The 19690-nt window shown below is 34.5% G+C and overlaps 1 protein-coding gene across 1 annotated transcript in view; it reads right to left on the minus strand.

Moving 5' to 3' along the window:
- Positions 1-8812, minus strand: part of LOC148604044 (la-related protein 1-like) — a 51083-nt gene extending 42271 nt beyond the window's left edge. The window contains exon 1 of the mRNA XM_088550507.1: positions 7912-8812. Within this exon, the coding sequence (XP_088406633.1) occupies positions 7912-8224 (313 nt within the window). The 5' untranslated portion in view covers positions 8225-8812. The remainder of the gene's footprint in view (positions 1-7911) is intronic.
- Positions 8813-19690: the final 10878 nt, after the last annotated feature.

The following is a 19690-nucleotide window of genomic DNA, read 5'->3' on the forward strand; positions in this document are numbered from 1 at the left end:
GATCTGCAGTGTAAATTGAAGTTTGTTTATGCTACGTTTGGTCTTCAATATCTATGTCTAGCTGGCCTTAGCTGCTATTCCAAATTTTGTCCTATTTTTTTTTTTAGAATGGCCCATTGAAATTGAAAATGTCCCATTGAATTGAAGGGTAAGGAGGCCATAGTCCCATTGGCAAAATTTTAATCCCAATCACTGCATGAAATGATCAGTTAGCATTGAACATTACCCAGTTTCTAGTTCAGGCACAGGTGCTTGTTACAAAACTATATAGGTCATATACATTAGCAGGGCCCCGATATCTATGAATAGACATTGCCAGTTGTTTAACCTGGTTCCTAATCTGGTTCCCTGGTCAATATCATAAGCTTCAAAGTTCACTACAACCAAGGAGTACAATATCATACACGTCTGTGTGTGTTTTTGCTTGTATGAGAATGTGAAGTTTACATTAAAAGATGAAATGATTGGTAAGCATTGAATTTATGTGATATGATCCAGTCTCTGGTTCAAACACAGGGGCTCATTACAATGGACTATACATATGTCATAAACATTATCAGGACCCCGATATCTATATACAGCCAATGTCATTTGTTTAATCTTATTCTGGGTAATTGAAAATGTTCGGATCATCACCAGTGCATTCATTCAGAGCTGGCACCCGGTACTTTCACCCGGCTATGGTAGTGTCTGGTACTGGCAGAAAAAAATAAAAGCATAAGAAAATCATGAGGTAAAATCTAGTAAATAGATACCTAAAATCATTCCGTCTGTAGGCTACGGGTATGTCTCCAAAATCGCAATCTTTAGTGTTTATTATTGTTTATATAATTGGTGTCTTTGTCTAGGTCCAAGTCAGAATCTAAACTGTAAAGCGCTTTAACCTACGACGATTTAACATAGTGTCAATTTATAGAAAACATGTGGTGACTAAGCAATAACCAATATTTTGTGCAGAACAAAAAGCTAAACATAGGTGAAGATTCTATGAAAACGTATCAAAAAAATGCCATTCGTATTTGGAATTGCAAAATACCCGTCATTTTCCCAATATTTGTTGTGATTTGCACAGACGAGTGCAGGAATTTTTAGTGTTGACAACGAGTCAACATGTGAAACAAACTTTCACAGAATATGATTTAAGGGACAACCATTTGATTCCATTCGATTCGGCGGGGAGGGGGGGTTTTGGTAAAAATGTTCTGGCAACCCTAGGTTTGAAAAGAACATGTCTGAACTTTGCTCACAAGAATATAAAAAAATATTGGATCTGAGATTCAACACTGCTCTAGATAATAATAGAAAATATACATTGTAATGTTTAAAAAATTCTGTCCGTCTAAATCTCAACCAAACTAAAATTGCCAGCCTTGTTCTTTTTCAGAAGCAAAGAATTTCTTATCAGACTATGATTTTTAGACCAACATCTCACCATGCAACACATGGAATTGCTCTACATGTCACAGAAATAATTAGGCAATAAACAACAACAAAGTTTTATTATGAAAATAATCAGCACTAGGAACCACATGTTACGGAATTTCATGTAACAAATGTTTAGTTTTGTTCCTATGCGTTTATTTGCATGTGTTAGTGTTCAAATTTAGTAACAAGTAAATAAAAGCCTAAGAACAAAATATGACATTTATAAAAATTTCACATAAAATGGCATAGTATTAAACAGTCAACAAAGTTTACCAGCATTAGTCTAGAAATGGATCTGGTGGGAATCATGGGGAGCTCCTGGTTTTTATGGTTTTGAGACTAAATCAGTTAAACAAAACTGAAGCAAATACTGCAGATTTAATCCCATATTTTCAAGTCAAAATTTAAATCTCGAAGTGGATAACATCCAGGTGCTGCTTGTTTCTGATCCCTTATTCCATCTTCATTCCCAAACATAATCTAAGTCTGATCTTTGTGGTACAGAATATTGTGCATTGATCAATATCATATACATCCATATGCTTTCTAGAGCAGAGCTATATAGTTAAATTCTATGATTTTCTTGCCCCCATTTCATTGTGTGGGCTATAACACCCAAAAAATGAAACATACCAATTTCATGTGTATTTTTTACATAGTTATAAAATTTCATAACAATCAAATAATATTTAAGCAACCAAGTATGTACAGATGATAATGACAAAATGAACAACATCCCCATACCATTTACCAAAAAATTTTTGTGATCCTATAAACAAGATTCCAGCAAATGAAATCTATGACAGGGGTTCAAATTAGCACTACTCCTAGGAGTGGGATTTTCTACTTCAGATGCAGGAACATAATAATGGATGAAGTCCTGCACCTACAAATGTATCATACTTTACATCTACTCTTCTTGAGCATCTTTCATGATAATGGCTAAAAACTGCCAAACAAAAAAAACCAAATTTTTTTTTGCCTTTCAAAGACTGTTTCTCTAATAAGTTGTTCCTTTAACTTCAACCCCCGGAAGACTTTTGTAGGCCTTAAAAGAATTATTTCATCTTGTGAAAGCTTTTTTTTTCTATCTGTAAAAGTTTTTAAAAATGGTTAAAAACTGCAAAAAAAGTCAATTTTCACTATTCAATGGCAATAATTCCAAAAAGGAGTCATCTTGGGTTTGACCTAATGGGGACTTTTTAAGAGCTCATGAAGCTGAAGAAGGTAAGTCACCTTTGTTTTATTATTCCTGCACACTTTTTAAGATACAATGTTGACCTCGAAATAATTGATCTTACTCCTATGCTCTATAAATAGACATAATACATGTATAACAGCCATATTTTTCCACAGAACAAATTTCAATGTAATCTGCTGAGTTCTATAAGTAAGAAGCGAGAGATGGTGATGACGAAACCCAAGGTCTTAATAAAAACTTTTTTTTTCGCTTTTAACAGATTCAAAATGTTCAATGTGGGCAGATATGCAGTGAAATAATTTAAGTATGCAATTTCTAAATTAGGACTACACTGTAATATCCCCAAGTTGAGTTTAGAAAATGGTTTTTGCACTATTTATTGGGTAAGTGTCCTATTTTCTGAGTAGGAATAGGATAAACACAGACAAACTGATGCACACTGCATACTGTGATGCCATTCAAAGCAGACAGCCTAAAAAGTGTGTTCCATTTCAATTTTCCCACTCTCACCAGCTGAGGTAAATTCAAAAAATTGTAATATAATAGGGATCTCCATGGATAGAAATAAACGCATGGCTTACTCTCCAGTTGGACAAATTTTCATTGTGGCGCATGTCCTTTCACGCAGAAAATTAATTGCCAAAGAAAGCAAGATAAGGTTTAGTGAGACATATCTAACAGCCCAAGCTACAACATAAAAATTATCTATCAACAATGGTAAACCTTTCTGTCTGTGCTCTCTGACTTAATTATATCAAGGTCAAGTTTTCTCTTCCCTAGGCTTGACCATAGGTCCACAGCTCTGGAGAAATTATAATCACTGGTAGGTGTGGTCATTTAGTTGATACCATAAAACGAGTTCTTTATAATTTAACCAACAGTCAAACATCAGTATTGTCTGCATCTGTGTCATTAAACAATCTTTTGGAACTTCTGGGAGTCACAAAAATGTTAAGCAAGTTGGACAGCTATTCTGTGTCATATAAATGTCGAGATCCTTAAGACATTTTTGTATAAATTTAAGATCCTCTTCCTCCCTCTACTATCACATCGATCTGTGTCCATATTTTATTATATAATAGTTATCAAATTTTATTCATTTACAAAAACAGTAGAAATCATTCAGCTTATTTGAATTTTATTTATTTTGTGGACAGTGATAATCGCGAATTTGACAGATCCGAGATTTGTTTACACACGTTTCACTCCCTGACAAATTAAACCCCAGAAATTACCAATCAAGACATTGTATTACCGTTAGAATAAACGCATGCTCCAATCATTTATGACAGATATTGGTGATTAAAAAGCAAGAGCAATTGGGAAATACAGTGCCAATGTGCAAGGCATGATGCAAATTTGAATACACGGAGCACACCAAATGAACGAATGGCGCTCATTTTGAATTCATTGCGGAAGAAAAGTAATACATGGCACAGCAATATGCAAAAAGAGGTCATGGAAAACCTTGATGTAATCAGTTACATGTTTAAGGATACAAACAGATCCATTGTACAGTTAACCACTACCATTTGTTCAAGTACTTGAATGGCAGTACATGTACATGTATAGTTTTTTGGTTTCGCAAAAAAGTGGAGAAAAATAATCAATATGATCAAGGGGAATAAACCTGTATGAGAAAGTATTATGTTATTGCATATTTATTAGAGAAACATACATTACATTTCGTGAAAAAGTTATCTAAATAGCAAATGACATTTGATTTGAATAATGTCCACAAATTTCGGAATGCCTTTCTTCATAAGTAAGAGAAGAAATGTACATTTGCCACTGAGTTGAGCTTGAAAGGTCCCTGTCAATATTGAAAAACTTGGAAAGTTATTTTTAACTCAAATTCAACTTCTGAGCAGGGTGATTAATTCAATTAATTAATGACTCTTGGACTTCAAAAGATGTGACGGATGGTGATCTGCGGTTTGGCAGTCTAACAGGAAAATTTCAAAGCAGAAAATCAGGACCAACGAATTTGATGGTAACAGTCGAGATTGGTGATAAAACAAGGGCTATTTCCTGAGGCAGAAATTTCCTACAGTGTATTACATGTATTTAACCAACTCAACAGTATTAAATACAAGTATCAATGTGAGTTTCATTTTGTAATCAACAAACTTGTCAATTAGAACTACACTGCAGCCCTCAATTTAGTCTAGTGAAATGGTCGCATTGGCGACTTAAATAACGTTTTTGCGACCGAAAACAATATCAAAGTCGCTAATTGGCGACTTGAAATAATATTGACTGGCGACCAAATTGCATACTTAAATTATTTCACTTTTTTTGGCTGGTGACCTAAAATTTGTGTTGGCCACTAAAATTTCAAGGTTGGTGGCCAAAAGACCACCTAGTTACAAAAGGTACTTTGAGGGCTGCACTGCCTGTAGTTTAATGGAAATGACCAAGTTCTTATGAATAGATTGTTAACGTTGGTAATGGAAATTTTAAAATTTACATAACAAGTGACAACAGTATGTTAAATGCAATAAATAAGGGATGATTGCCTGGCAAAAAACCTTAGAGGAAGTTCTTAAAGGAGCAACATCCACATAAAAAGTTTTTGGGGGTAAAATAAGGCTCATGCTACAGGGCGAAATAGTCCCGCTGGGGTCGCTTTCTTCACCCTCAGACAACACCAAAAGCAAAGTGAAGTGGCCCTTTCATTGTCAGATATCACCCCTGATTGAGACTGTACTCCGTCTTATAGCCATATTTTGTCTAGAGTTATCTCTCTTCTGATAACAATTCAAACAAAATTGGTGCCCGTTCCAGTAAATAAATTGTAAAAATCTTCGAAATCTATTGAATATTTGGTTAGAAGGAAGTATTTTAATCAGCTTTTTGTTTCAAATGTTTAAGAAAGGGTACAGAATGAACATTCTTCACTTCAGCTTATGATTATTCATGTTTTATCGTTCATATTTCATTATGAAACTTTTGTTGTGTGGTTTCTTGGGACTTCAGTTTAATTTATCTCAATTGACAACCCAAAGCATTTCATTAGATCTTCTTGTTTCATAACTGAACAGTAAATTCTCCATTTCAACGAAACATTTCTTAAAGCTGCATTAGATGTCATTTTCGTAAATTTTCGTTCCTTTTAAATTTATCTTAACTTTGAATTATTTCTACTAAATTGTACTTTTTTGTACAATTTCATTTGATACCCACAAATAAAATGCATTACATACATGAAATTGGTGTCTATATATTTATTGTCTTGCAAGACAAAAAATGGACCTACACAAGTTCGTATGCATGTGACTTCTGGTGACCTTAATCTGTGCATGTGCTGTAAGGGTCGCTTCTTTAATAACAAATCTGACTACAAAGTGAAAGTGGTTATTCAACAGCATGGAAGACCGATGGACTCAAGCCATAAAAGAAAAAAGTTCGAATGTAACGCAAGGATCGTTTTGAAATTTACATATTGTGACATAATGCGGCTCAATTATGGTCAGTATTTATTTGAAAACTAATTAAAAAAATAGATGAAAAGAAACGAAAACAAGACATGTGCTTACCTGTGTATCCTTTATTGTTATTTTTTTAACAAGGTTAAAGTATTTTTAACCCTGGTGAATGGCCTGTTGGCAATCTTCTGAAGTAATGGCAAAAAATAATATGATCAGACCGATCAATCTTCTCTGATTAAAAAAAAAAAGTTGTTTTCACAATATTCTGTAGGTATTATCGATATTAATTGTTTCAATTGCATTACTACAAATTTATTTCAATGAAACAGCAAAATTCAGTAGAATTTTGGCAGCTAATGCAGCTTTAAGCTTGAGACAAGTTCATACATGTACAATGTACCTACCGCTTCAATACATGTATATGTCAAAAAAGTTTGTTTTGATTTGTCAGTAATAAATTTGGAACATGATTATTGATACTCTCGATCAACTTACATGAATATCAAGAGACTGGATATTTGAATAAGAAAACATTAAGGATTAAATAGAACCAGTGAAAAAAACAGAAAAAAATGAAAATTCCAACAGAATGTCACTACTGAAAATTTCAAATCCAGTGCCAGTGCTGCTAAAAAATACAAAGTAGGGCAATGTAATGCAAGAAGCTTTGCTTTACTCAATCATATATTAATTTTGCTGTAATAAATTTGATTAAAGGTAAAGGTAGATTAGAAATTCAATTTCATAAATATATGATACAATAAATCATTCAGTCAGCAGGCTGATTTCATTTTGTCCTAAACATTTAGTTGCCTACATACATGTATGTAGCTTACAGAAAAAGAAACATTTATCTCAAAGAAAATAAAAACATATGAAAATGTCTGTTTATACTGAGTGCATGTAAGTAACATACATCACATATAATTTTAAATAAACCATTAGTTAATGATGTGTATTCACGTTCACTCCTCCTTGATCACTCCCCACTTCTTCCTAGTGTCTCTCTGAAAGAGAAGTTACTTCTCCCTGTTTTTTGCAAGTACAAATGTAGCTTGAACCCTGGTTAAAACCTATGCCCATTGATTAGGCATTCAACTGCTACTAAAAAACTTTATTGTGACAGGTGTGATTTGATGAGCATTCAGTATTATTTTTTTTACAAATAAAAAATTAGTCGATGATCAAGTTCTGTCTCAAATTAAAAAGAAAAACTAACAGACCTTTTTTGTTTATTACAGTTGACTAAGTTCAATATCTAGGATGTACTTTGATAATTAGTTATTTCATTGGATGCTATTAATAGACATTGAGATGATAGAATTGATCATAAATGGATACAATAGCAATATTTGTGTCTGTTCCCTGATTAAATCAATTTTTTAAGCTTACATTCTCTGATAAGGGTAATAATTTAACAAAAGAACTCAAGTCACAGCACTTACTGGGAGTTATATTTTTGTACTTCAAAGATCCATCAAAAACTGACTCAAGTCTGGTAATACTGGGTTTGTAATATGAATAGTACAACCTGGTGTCATGCCCCCAAAAATGAAATAATTTTTGTCCGCCCATATTTTTCATAGGCCTTTTAAAACCACAATCACAAAAGCTATGTTTACTTACAGTTGCCGATTGGCCTTTATAAGAAGGGGTGGTATAATTTTGAATCTACTCATGATAAAATGCATTATTTAAATTCAATTCCCACCAAAAAAAAATCATTCATTTGCTCATTAATGTTTGGTTAAGATATACATGTATATGATAAGTAATAATTCTTAGAACTACTTATGGCATCAGAATATCATCTATTCTCGGAATTTATTTTAAAAATTAAAAATAAACATATACCTGCAGGTTTTTTAACAGGTACTACAGCAGGAGGGGTCTTTGGTAGAGGGCCTGCACTTTTATTCCATGGGTTTGTTTTTGGAATAGGAGCTTCAACATAATTCTTGTTATCAAATTTCTTCACTTTAGGAGTTGTCTTCTCTTTGCTGTCTGCATTTTCTTCATCCCCACTTTCTTTTTCTGGATTTTGACAAACAGCTTTATTCACAACAGGCTCTTTATGTACAGCACCACTGGCAGAATCTTGCTCTTTGCTAGTTATACCGGCCTGGAAATGTTCACTGGGGGTGTTAGCCCCAACTGCAGTTGCCATAACTGGTAATGAATTCACCAGGTGTTAACAAAAATATGGGTTTATAACAGATGCCGATAAATGACAGTGTTTATAAACATTAACACATAATGATTTGTTCAATCAAAGTGATGCTAAAACTGTAACAGTTGCTTTAGAGTTCAAAATATGCAAGTAAGAAGGTATGTCCAAATATCATCCAATATACAGCCTCGTTTTAAATCTAATAACAGAACGTGTCTATTTACAGATTTCCTCTGCACAACGATCTTGTCTACAATGACAACTATTCTACTGATCTGCAGAGTGTTGATTGAGATGAAAGTCACTTGAAATGTTCCGTAAAAGCACAATGTGCACTGTCAGAGTCCAGATTTTTATGTTTTCACATAAAAAATGTGAGGCCACGTTGTCTGCAAGGGCACAATGTTTACAAACGAAAACTAAAATTCAAGCCTTTTCCTTATAAATTTCTGGATTCTTCGAACAAACCTCAATGTACCAAACCAGATGACAACCAAATTATAACGAAAACTTCCTGGCAAACATGGCTTGTGAAATTATTTTGTTCACATCGAGCACATGTCGCCATTTACACTTTCTGAAAGGACTGCGCAGGCGTCTAGAATTTTTTAAATCACACCCCTCACCCTATTTCGATGTCGAATAGACGCTTTAATTATTTTTACCAAAACTAAATCAAAGTACTCATGTACTGAATCAATTTAATATCGATCGTTTGAATTTTTACGCCTAAAATAATAATCGTCAATACAAAAATATGGGATAAATGGATAGTACGGGGATCGAATTCAAACGTGACACAAGCTTATTATTATAAATGGTTAATATTGAACTCTTTGTTTTTAATTGTAATTTCACCTTTCTGATTACGAACAGGCGCCCAGCAGGCCAAGGGCGGAGATAGCGTTTAGAGCATCATTTATGCCTCTCCTGGATGTATTTTATCTAAAAAAAAAATGGCAAAATTAAGTGCAGGCAAAAGTTTTTTTGCTTAACGACAGCTACGCGCCTGACGAAAGACATTTAAAAACCACACACACACACACACACACACACACCAAAATTCATGATGCATCGTAGCAGTGCGCTAGTTTGCGTAATATTCAAGTTCGATATCGGTTTCCTTGGAACACTTAGATGAATGAAGACAAAACATTCCGACACAGTGCATTCCTTGTTCTTAAATTTTCAGGTCGATATTCAAATTATCTGCCCCTCACCTTTGATTTTCAGCTCAGATATTATTCATGGGTTAGTTATGGACTTTCAGTATTTTTACAATTCAGGTTATCTAGACTTATTGTAAATCGCTGTTTATGGTTGTGTTTTGCTGATGCCCTTTTGATACTTAGTTTTCGTCATTTTATAATAAATGACCTTTTTCAATTCATATATCGTGTTGTGTCTTTTTATAAAAATCAAACAAAGTTATTCAAGGAAGGAAGGTGACAAAAATCCAATTTATCGACCTCCAGGACGAAACTTCTCTTAAATCATTCAAAATTAAGCCACAAATCATTGAAATAAATCATATCCTTAAATACATGTTCCTCTAAACTAGCTACATTTCATCAGTTGATAAGCTTTATAACTGCAAAGTGCTACAAGTTATTACATAGACGCCTATGTGTCATGGAAAAGCGCTGGGCACCTAGTTCCAGAGACACATACATTAACATTAACGATAAAGTCTTAGAATATGTTTTCACCAACCGTGTCTGGTGCAGTAAACATGCCATGCACTTTTAAGGCCCTGGATCACCTACAACTCTATTACAATAACATACACATGGCTAAAACAGCCAGATTGAATGATTATTGCAAAAACCAATAACACCAGACCCAAAAAAATGACACATTTCCCGACAAATGCACAATCGAAATTTTCATGGCATCGTCTATGCAAAGTTTTATTTTTACCTGTCATATAAGGCTTTCTGATGTCACGAGGCGGTAATCGTAATAAAAATACGTCAGGATGGTTTCGGGGGTTATGCTACCTTTTTGTAACAAAATGTACAAAACCCCTTTCTTTATACGAGTTTCTCCGTCGTAACCACTGCCCCTTTTATCCGGCAGGGCCTGCATGAAATACCTGAAGACAGCTCTTCCAATTGGTACTCAGCATTCCTCTTTATATTTCAATTATATGATTGATAACTATTTATAATCTCGAAGGGTTTTCATTTCTAGCTGAGCGTAATGTTTTTTTATGCTTCTAAAAATAAATAGGCAACTTGAATATATCGACACTGAACGACTGGTTTATTCGAGTAAATGCATAGAAATAAACAGGTATTGATAAGAGGATAGAGGTCAACTATTTTGAATTGGATCGTGGTTAAATAAGACCAAAGTAATCAGCATAATTATTTCGCAGATAAAGTTGTTTATTGGGTTTGTTTATTAGCGTATATAACATAGAATTAAATTTCATATATTAGCACATTACAAATACCTATAAAGTAGACATAACTATCTGCATTTGCACTTTAGTGGGGTATGCCAATAGGACTATTTTCCTGCGGTAGTGTATGATAACTGCAGATGCTATCAGGTTTTACAAATCTAAAGGCTATGGCGACTGCCATATAAATTCTGATCTTCGATCAAAATTGATAAAAAGGGGTTACAGTTGGATAGTACCGGGGATTAAGGGAGGGTTCTGAGAATATTCATTTTAAGTACATTCCGAAATATGTAACCCGTACACAAATACTTTTATGCCAATTTCTTAATCTTTACTAGATATTTCCAGTTGATAATTTAAACATTTAAACAAGAATTTACAAAAAATGATATGATGGCTAGGCTAGAATCAATGAATTTTTCATTGTTTTTCGAAAATTTGACTTTAATTTGATTTTCAGTTTTTGAAAGTACCGAAATGTGTAAGCCAAAATTCCCGTACTCAAAATCAAAGTCCGGTATTTTTGTAATTTGTACAATATCATATATATATTTCACATTAGAATACCATAATATTTTTAATGTATTCAAGGGCGATACATTAAAATCTCAACAGATTTTATTTATGAGACTTTCTTTTTCATTCTTGATAAGATCGTATCCATTCTTTCATTCTTTGTTGGTAAGGGGGTTAATTTCGTGCTTCAGAACTTATTAAAAGTCTTAAAATGAAGTTTTAACCTCAAATTGATTTCAGGAAAACGTAAAATTCGGACTGCAAAGCAAGACATAGTTAATTAATATTTTGGTATGGTAACTTCCGGTTACACATTTCGGGACTTTTGAGAACATAAAATCGACTGAATTTGAAAAGATCTCAAATGTTTTCAACTAATTTTGAACTCAAATGATTTAAAATATCATTCAGAATTTTAGGACCAAGTTTCGGTATAAAATTAATAATAATAATAATAAAGATAGGCGATATAGTGGTTTGGATACAGGGAATTTGGTACGGGTATGGGTACGGGTTACACATTTCGGGGTGTACCAGAAATTTGGCAATAATGAGCAATTTATTGCCTGGGTCTCTTCTTTATTTTCTTGAAACATAAGCCCCCTTAAGTCAAAATACTTCAACATGTACCATTAAGAAAAAAAAGAGATATCTACTAAGAAAACGATCGCAGTTTAGAACATATTAAAGAATGACAATATCACCAATTCTACCAGCTTTAGAAATAATCGGTCAACCGGATTTCGAGTTGTAACATCAAGTACTAAATAGGCAAGATTCGGTGTAGTGCAACACTAAAAAAAAAAAAAAATTTACGCAGGGGTGCAATTAGGGGTCGAATATCCCTGTGTGTGTGTGTGTGTGTGTGTGTGTGTGTGTGTGTGTGTGTGTGTGCGTATTCATGCGGGGGCGTGCCCCCTAAAATTGGCAAAGCATGGGTTGTCAGTGGTAGATTTAGGCGGTTTTAGGTTGAAACTTTAATTTCGAAAAACTTTTAACTGTGCGCCCCACCTAATCTAAAATCCTGGATCCGCCCCTGATCACTCTGGTGAAAAAGCTTTTCTGTGAGGAATTTCTTGCGTTTATATCTGACACTCCATTGCAATACGAGCAAAGCAGACCAGTTTCTGAAATGTAAATACCGTATTGAGGAGGGTGCTTCAGGGGTATCACTACATAGAAATGGAAAGTTAACAATATAAATGAAAATTAAATAATCTCTTTTGTCGTTAATTTTAATATGAAGTTTGCCATTTTCTTCACCCTATGTACAGCTAATACTCCAGTTAGTTATTTCGTTACGAAGTTCTAATTTTTATAATATCTACGTCATACAAAAACAAAGTTATCAGCGCTTTAATCGCCGACGAACAAAATTTTCAAATGTTTTTCTTATTCTAGACATTGGTAGATTAAAGTCGAATGATGCATAATTCTTTGCGTGATGTTGAATTGGTCATGAATTTATTGATTACGTTGACAAGGGATCTTTTTGATGGTGTTACGACACTTTTTCTAATCAATTTTATAGGAATTGATATTTAGGTGCTTTCAAAAATTAAAAAATAAATTAATAAATTTCTCTGTCTTCAACAATGTTTAGGTCTCCTGTAATAATATGGCCACCGCGCACAGAGTTCTGACTTCCAGGGGCGTACCTGCCGTTGGGCACTGTAGGCATGTGCCTACATATAATTTTGGCATTTTTTTAATGTGGACGAGAGAGATTAATAACCAGGGCCAATATAACCCGGGATTTTATTTTGAAATTAAATATACTTATTGCATATACAAGTAATATCTGTCATGTTGGTTACAAATAATAATAATGTTCCAATATGTATAAATGCATGATAATCAAGACATGTTATTTTAAACCCTATATATTATTATTCCCCATACTCAGTTGAAATCCCGACTCATAAATGTTGTACATCGTCCTTACTCCAAAATGATGGAAATACGTAGTACTTAGGAGAGAGTCTCCACATTTTGTAAAAAAAAAGGATTCCAAATCATCTTCAAAACATACCGGAGAAGAAGTTGTAAAAATGCTGGAATTTCTGATCGACAGCGTATTTTTCCAGTGTGGTGGACGTGTTTTTCAACAGATGGTCGGCATTCCAACGGGAAAAAATTGTGCTCCGCTACTCACTGACCTATGCCTTCACTCCTTTGAAACTGACTTTATAGCTGATTCAAAAAAGGGAACATCATTTTGCTAGATCCTTTGATCTCAGTTTTCGCTAAATAGATGATGCATTGTCTTTAAACAATCCTAGTTTCGATCGGGGATTACTGGTACATTCATCTCATCTACCCCAAAGAACTTGATATAGAGGCTACTACACTGTGTCTTGACCAATACTTAGAGATCGAAGAAAAAGGGAAACTGTTGACCAAACAATACGACAAACGCTATGACATTCCGCATTAAAATTGTCAACTTTCCTTTCTTCTATGGCAACATCCTTTCAGCAGCTGCGTATGGAGTTTTCATATCATAATCCATACGTTATGCCAGAGCTTGCCCAAAATACGCATTTTTTTAGTACCGTGTTACACCTCTAATAACTAGGCTTCTTGAATCATGAGCTCGTGGATCGTTATTGTTTACCCATCCGACTGCACTATGAGAACCGATTAGTTCACCATGTCATAGTTTTCCTTTCCTCTTTCCCTTTGTGTACCGTGGACTTGATTTGTTATGAGTAACTCGGTGGATGTTTCTTGAAAAGCAGAGGACGCCTATCCCGGCTACCGGTACACCTGGTCCATGCTCCCGCGGTTTTTAGTGGAGTCCTGGTTGCTCATTTCATTCTGTTTCTTTGTACGTGTTATTTTCTTATTTCATGTTTTTATTGTGTGTGGCTGTTTTCCCTATTTAGTCTTTATCCTTGGAATAAGTTCTTTCGATTTTCACTCGAATCTTGTCTCCTTTTATTCCATTTCCGGTACATCATCACGTGATATTAACGCTTACGGGTTGCCGCCCAAGTTAATAGAGAAAGTAAGTGCCACTGTCATTTCGACCAGACCGAAGTCATGACTGAATCAAAGCGGAAAGTTAGGACTCTGGACCAGATGTTCGAACGGATGAGAGAGACGTCCCAAACTGACAACATAACTGAGAGTGTAGCTGTTCGGTCTGAAAACGACTTTTCAGTTACAAATAATAAACAAACCATTGAAAATCCAACAGAAACTAATACAGCTCCCTGAAATATGAGTTTTTCCAAAAATATAAACTGCGAACTTTCCTATGTTGTCGCGGGCATTGGGTGCTAAGTGGAGCGATAGCCATCTTTTCAAGTTCCAAGCAGGCAGATTACCTGTATTTTCATCATGAAATAAAATTGAATCAGAGAGATTTTCAGAGGAGTACCAGAAGAAAGGGGTTCAAGTCTAATACTAGTGTTTGCCCACTTTTGTCTTGAACAAATGTTAATCACGGTGGCATGTCCATCAACAAGTTCAATGTAACCAGAACTTGATTTTACTTTTTAATGCGTTACATAGTGTCTCTTTTTCTAATTGATATTACATGCTAGACATGCATGGAGATTCGACTTAATGTTTGTTTAATCAATCATATCTATATAGTAGATATTTCAGTTTTAACACCTAAAACATTTTCCGTCGCCCCCACTCCCGTGAACCTCCCTACCAGGGTTCTGCCCTAGATCCGCTGGGGGCCTTAATCGGCCCAAGACCCCTCGCCATAATGGTGCCTACACTTTGTTCCATACGTAGCTAATCCCCTGAATTCATATCAAAATCTAAAACGAAGGACTAAGGACAGTCTGTACTGATGTTAGTATCAGTGGATATAAAAAATAACATTCCAGTAGGTGTCTGCGGTAGGAATATATAAAATGAGGGGTTTAAAATGTAAAATAATCAAATCTTAACCCTGAAAATTCGAATGAAAGGGCGGTGAGAGGGAAAATAAATTGCAGTGTGCAATCATTACACGTATTATTTAAACTGAAGAAAGTGACCACAAGTTTCCAATAAATGTAGATCAAAACAAAAGAAAATACATAAGCCAATCGAATGATAAAGTCAATCAAATACGTAATTCAAGTTAGCAATCAGCCATGGTAAGAACCGAAGACTAATGAAACACGTATATCATTATTTACCTTTAACAATTAGTAATTTAGTACGATTTTCAATATAACCAGACATATTATATTTTTTTGGTTATTACACACGGAATCGAACATCGCTCAAAACAAGCACACTAAACATTTAAAGAAACAAAAATATGCATATTGTAACGGGAATCTTCTGTATGTGCATTTAAGTTTCTCAGTCAGGGCCGTAACTACCATTGAGGCAACGGAGGCAACTGCCTCCCCTAGAATTTCGGTTACATCCAAAAAATATTTTCTGAATATAATTACTCGAACAAACTGGAATGTTAATTTATAATAAACATAAACATAAGTTTTTCTAACATGAAATATCACGATACACAGAGTGTGTGTTTTTTCTGGATTCATGGTCGACGGGGGTATTTGTCCATATATTATATTCTCCCGGGAAAAGTCAGGATTTTTATGCCACTTTTGAGAGCATTTATTTTCCAGGTAAGTAATCCTCATTACAAATTAATATCCATTATCACAATTATGATTGAACTCCTACGTAAGGTATTTTCTCATGGTCCAAAGTTCAGAGAACCATAACGCCCCAATCGGAAACTTTATTTCAAAACCATAATGAATGCTGTTGAAGATTATGCCAAGTCATAGATAAAGAGAGAAAAATGACCAAGAACCAGAAATCGAGTCCTTCCCAGATTGGATGCGTAACAACCGATTGTTTGTACAGAATCATATTGATAATCTCAAGAAATGTGTCAATATAAGATCCAAGCCCGTATTCAACGATCATGAAGCACTTGAATGCATTTCTTCGCTACACGAGACAATATATTATCGTCCCAAGCGGACAAAGCATCAAACAACATTGTATTTGTTTGTAAAGCCCATGACCTCAATTGCCTTATTAAGGTATTGGGTATTGACAGTAACATCCTAGGTACGTACCACTTTTGACATTAAAATGAAATCCTAAACAACCACAAGTCCTTCTCTCAATATCGAAACAAAATGTGAGAACTTACCTTACTTGTATTGGATTCCAAAATTCCACAAGAATCCATACAAAGAAATGTTAAAAGCTAGATCTTATCTTGTTTCATGAAGGAGATGCCAATTTACCGTAAAAAGATATTGTCCGTAGTGAAGGATGGACACAAGCTAGTTGCGATCCCACCTACTCTCGGTAGTGGCATTAATCATTAAAAAAAAATCTAAAGAATTACTTCAATACCTTTAATCCCGCACTTTATAGAAATAAAGAATAAATATATAAAATATGCTAAATCCTTTAACTTTACATACAGATATATTGATGTTGTATTGTCCATCAACAACCCTTCTTTTGGAAAATAGTTACCTTCAATATGTCCACCAGAGCTCGAGATAAAGGGGACTACAGAAACAGCTTCTTTTGCATCTTTTTTGGGACCTACATCTCGAATTTGACATCAGTGGTCATCTCAACACTAAGATTTACGATAAAAGAGATGACTAATTCTAATACACTGTATCATAAATTTTCCCATACCTGTGCAGCAATATACTTTCATCTCCTGCATATTGTGTTCATATTTCACAACCGATTCGCTACGCTATATATATAGCAAGTACTAACTACTCTGATTGCCTTGAACGCCATCAATATCTGCGTAACAGACCCTTGAATCAGGGGAATGAAGAAATGCGTCTCAAAAGATCCCTCACCAAATTCTTTTTTTAGAGATCAGTCCTTGGTTGAAAAATACTCAGTTTCTTCTAAAATAACGTGTAATTATTGTTATGTGTAAATTGTTCTTTGTGCTGATGTGACCGCTGATTTACCGATTATGCTATTTAATCGCCATTGGTATATTCACGCCTCAATGGAAGAGAGAGGTATAGCGCTGTAAAACCTAGAGTGGTGTAATATCTATTTTGCCAGTTTTCTAGGAGTAGGGGTAATATTTTTAACATTTTTTGAAAATCCTTCCTTAAAAATGAGGTTTTGGCAATTTTTCACTGAACTTGACTTAGAAAAGTTCAAATATTTATTACTTGGGCTCATTTTGAAGGTAAGTCACTATATTAATGTACCGTATCACACAAAAGCTTGATTAAACGACGGTATTCTGAAAAAAAGACAGTATCGGGTGATATAGAAGAAAATTCTGAAAATTCCCATTTTACCGATTTTATAATAATTGTCACCCCAAAAGGAAAATCTAAGCGCCTGAATTGATCAAATATGTTGGGAACACCAATGCATAAAATATGTTCTACAATGTCAGTATGCTGTGAATGGGAATTATGTTAGATACTGAGACCAGTTTTCTAGGGGTAGGGGTAATATTTTTAACATTTTTTGAAAATCCTTTCTTAAAAAATAGGTTTTCGTGGTTTATTTACGTAGAAAATTAATATCGAGTAATACCAAACTTAAGACGTTTTAGTTGAGCAAAACCTTGAGAAAATCCCTTTTTTTCGCTTCTTGATAAATTCGGACTACGAAAAATTCATCAAAAGAAACCCAGAAGTATAAATCGTGATAATACTAAACAGAAAATACCAAATAAACCATTTTTATTGAAGCATTAATACTCTAGGGGTTTTGACATTGAAAAATATGTCAATTTAAGCGATTTTTCGGCAGAGTAGGGATACATTTTGTTTTCATTTTACCGCAAAACCCTCAATATGTCAATTTAAGCGATTTTTCGGCAGGGTAGGGGTACATTTTTTTTTCATTTTACTGCAAAACCCTAAGTTACCGCAATTTTCTTGGTAAAGCTGAGACATTTGGCTACACAATTATATCTAAATTTGTTAAGTTTGTTTACACATGTATAATGTCCCAGGAAGGCTTAGACGCTCAAACAATTGAGTCACAAAAATTTTGGCTTTTTTACCAAGTGGGGTGCAAATATAGGTTTATACTGAAAAAGAATCCGAGAATATTCTTTGGCGACAAATTGATTCGGTAATGGGAGGTATAAAGGTACCCAAAAAATCAGCATAAAGTTGATGAGTAGGGGTGCACGGTGGACCCTCCCAGCCCATGGACATTTATTGACATTTAATGAAGAAAAACAATTTAGTAGGTAGGTTGTTCCAATGTGACTATAAAACAAACCAAGAATTATGTGTAGGATGCTGTCCATGCCTTACTGGTTTTCAGATTTCACTAGGAGACCTACATCATGCCACTTCATTAACCTAGTAAACATAGATAATGAAGTTTTTCTTTCATTTTGGGTTACTAATCTTAAAATGTCTACACCTTACAACAGTTGTCATGTTGATAGTTCTGTGTATTCTTTAGTTCTTTCATACTGCAAATTTTTTTTACAAATGTTTTCTGTTTGGTTGTTTATTTTCCCCATATTTTGCTACCTTCAATCTTTTACAATTATATGAAATGTATCATTCATCAATATTGTATCAGAACAGTGTAAAAGCTTTATTTCAGATTTTGACAAAAACAAAGACCAAAATGAAGTATCAGAGTATTTTTGAGCATGTTAAGGCCAAACAAATAATCCTGGTACCAGCAAACATGAAATGCTTCACAGGGCCAAGCTTGATGTGACCACAGATGTCAAACCATGAAAAGTTAGGGCAAGTATGGACACACCATTCAAACTTGATATAGCTCTCAATTTTGATTGCAATTAAATATTTGACACAGGAAAACAATTTCCTCAGAATCACAGTGGCCTTTTATCCTCAATAAGCACAACACCCAAAATCAATCCCAGCCTTTCTTTGGAGATATGGTACCTTTGGTGTGATTTCAACAAGATCCATTCACTTTCACTCAAGCTATTACCTGTTCACCAGGAACATGCTTGTTTCTTGCCCCTCTTTGGCACCTCATTCTTTTTCAGTTCAAGTATTCATTCCAGTAAATCTTTTTGTGGTATGGCACCCTGTACTACAATTTCAAAGAGCCATTCACTTAAGAGTCAAGTTATTGTCCCCAACTCATTAAAATGCCTGTTTCTGGCTGTTGTCTGGCCCCAAATTTGTAAATGGTTATAACTCCATAATCAAAGCCAGCCTTCCATTGATGGTATGGCACCATATGGTACAAGATTCATTCACTTATAATCAAGTTATTGCCCGAACATCATGAAAAAGCTTGTTTCTGACCCACAATCACAACCCCAAAAATTAAACTCGACCTTCCTTTTCATCACATGACACTTTCAAAGTGATCTATGCACAATCAAGTTATTATCTAGACACCATGAAAGTGCTGGTTTCTGGTCCATTTTTGTCCCTAATTTTTGAACGGTTCAAGTCGCAACCCCCAAATCAACCCCAAGCTTCTACACACTTATACTCAAGTTACTGTCTTGACATAGAGTGTCTACAGATGATGACAACATCAGCATGATACCACTATACGACCACAATTTTTTTGCAGCTTTATGAAAATAGGGTACA

Source organism: Perna viridis, chromosome 10 (genome assembly GCF_037379345.1).
Source record: "Perna viridis isolate PV_CMFRI_1.1 ecotype Kerala chromosome 10, ASM3737934v1, whole genome shotgun sequence".
Classification (NCBI taxonomy): Eukaryota; Metazoa; Mollusca; class Bivalvia; order Mytilida; family Mytilidae; genus Perna; species Perna viridis.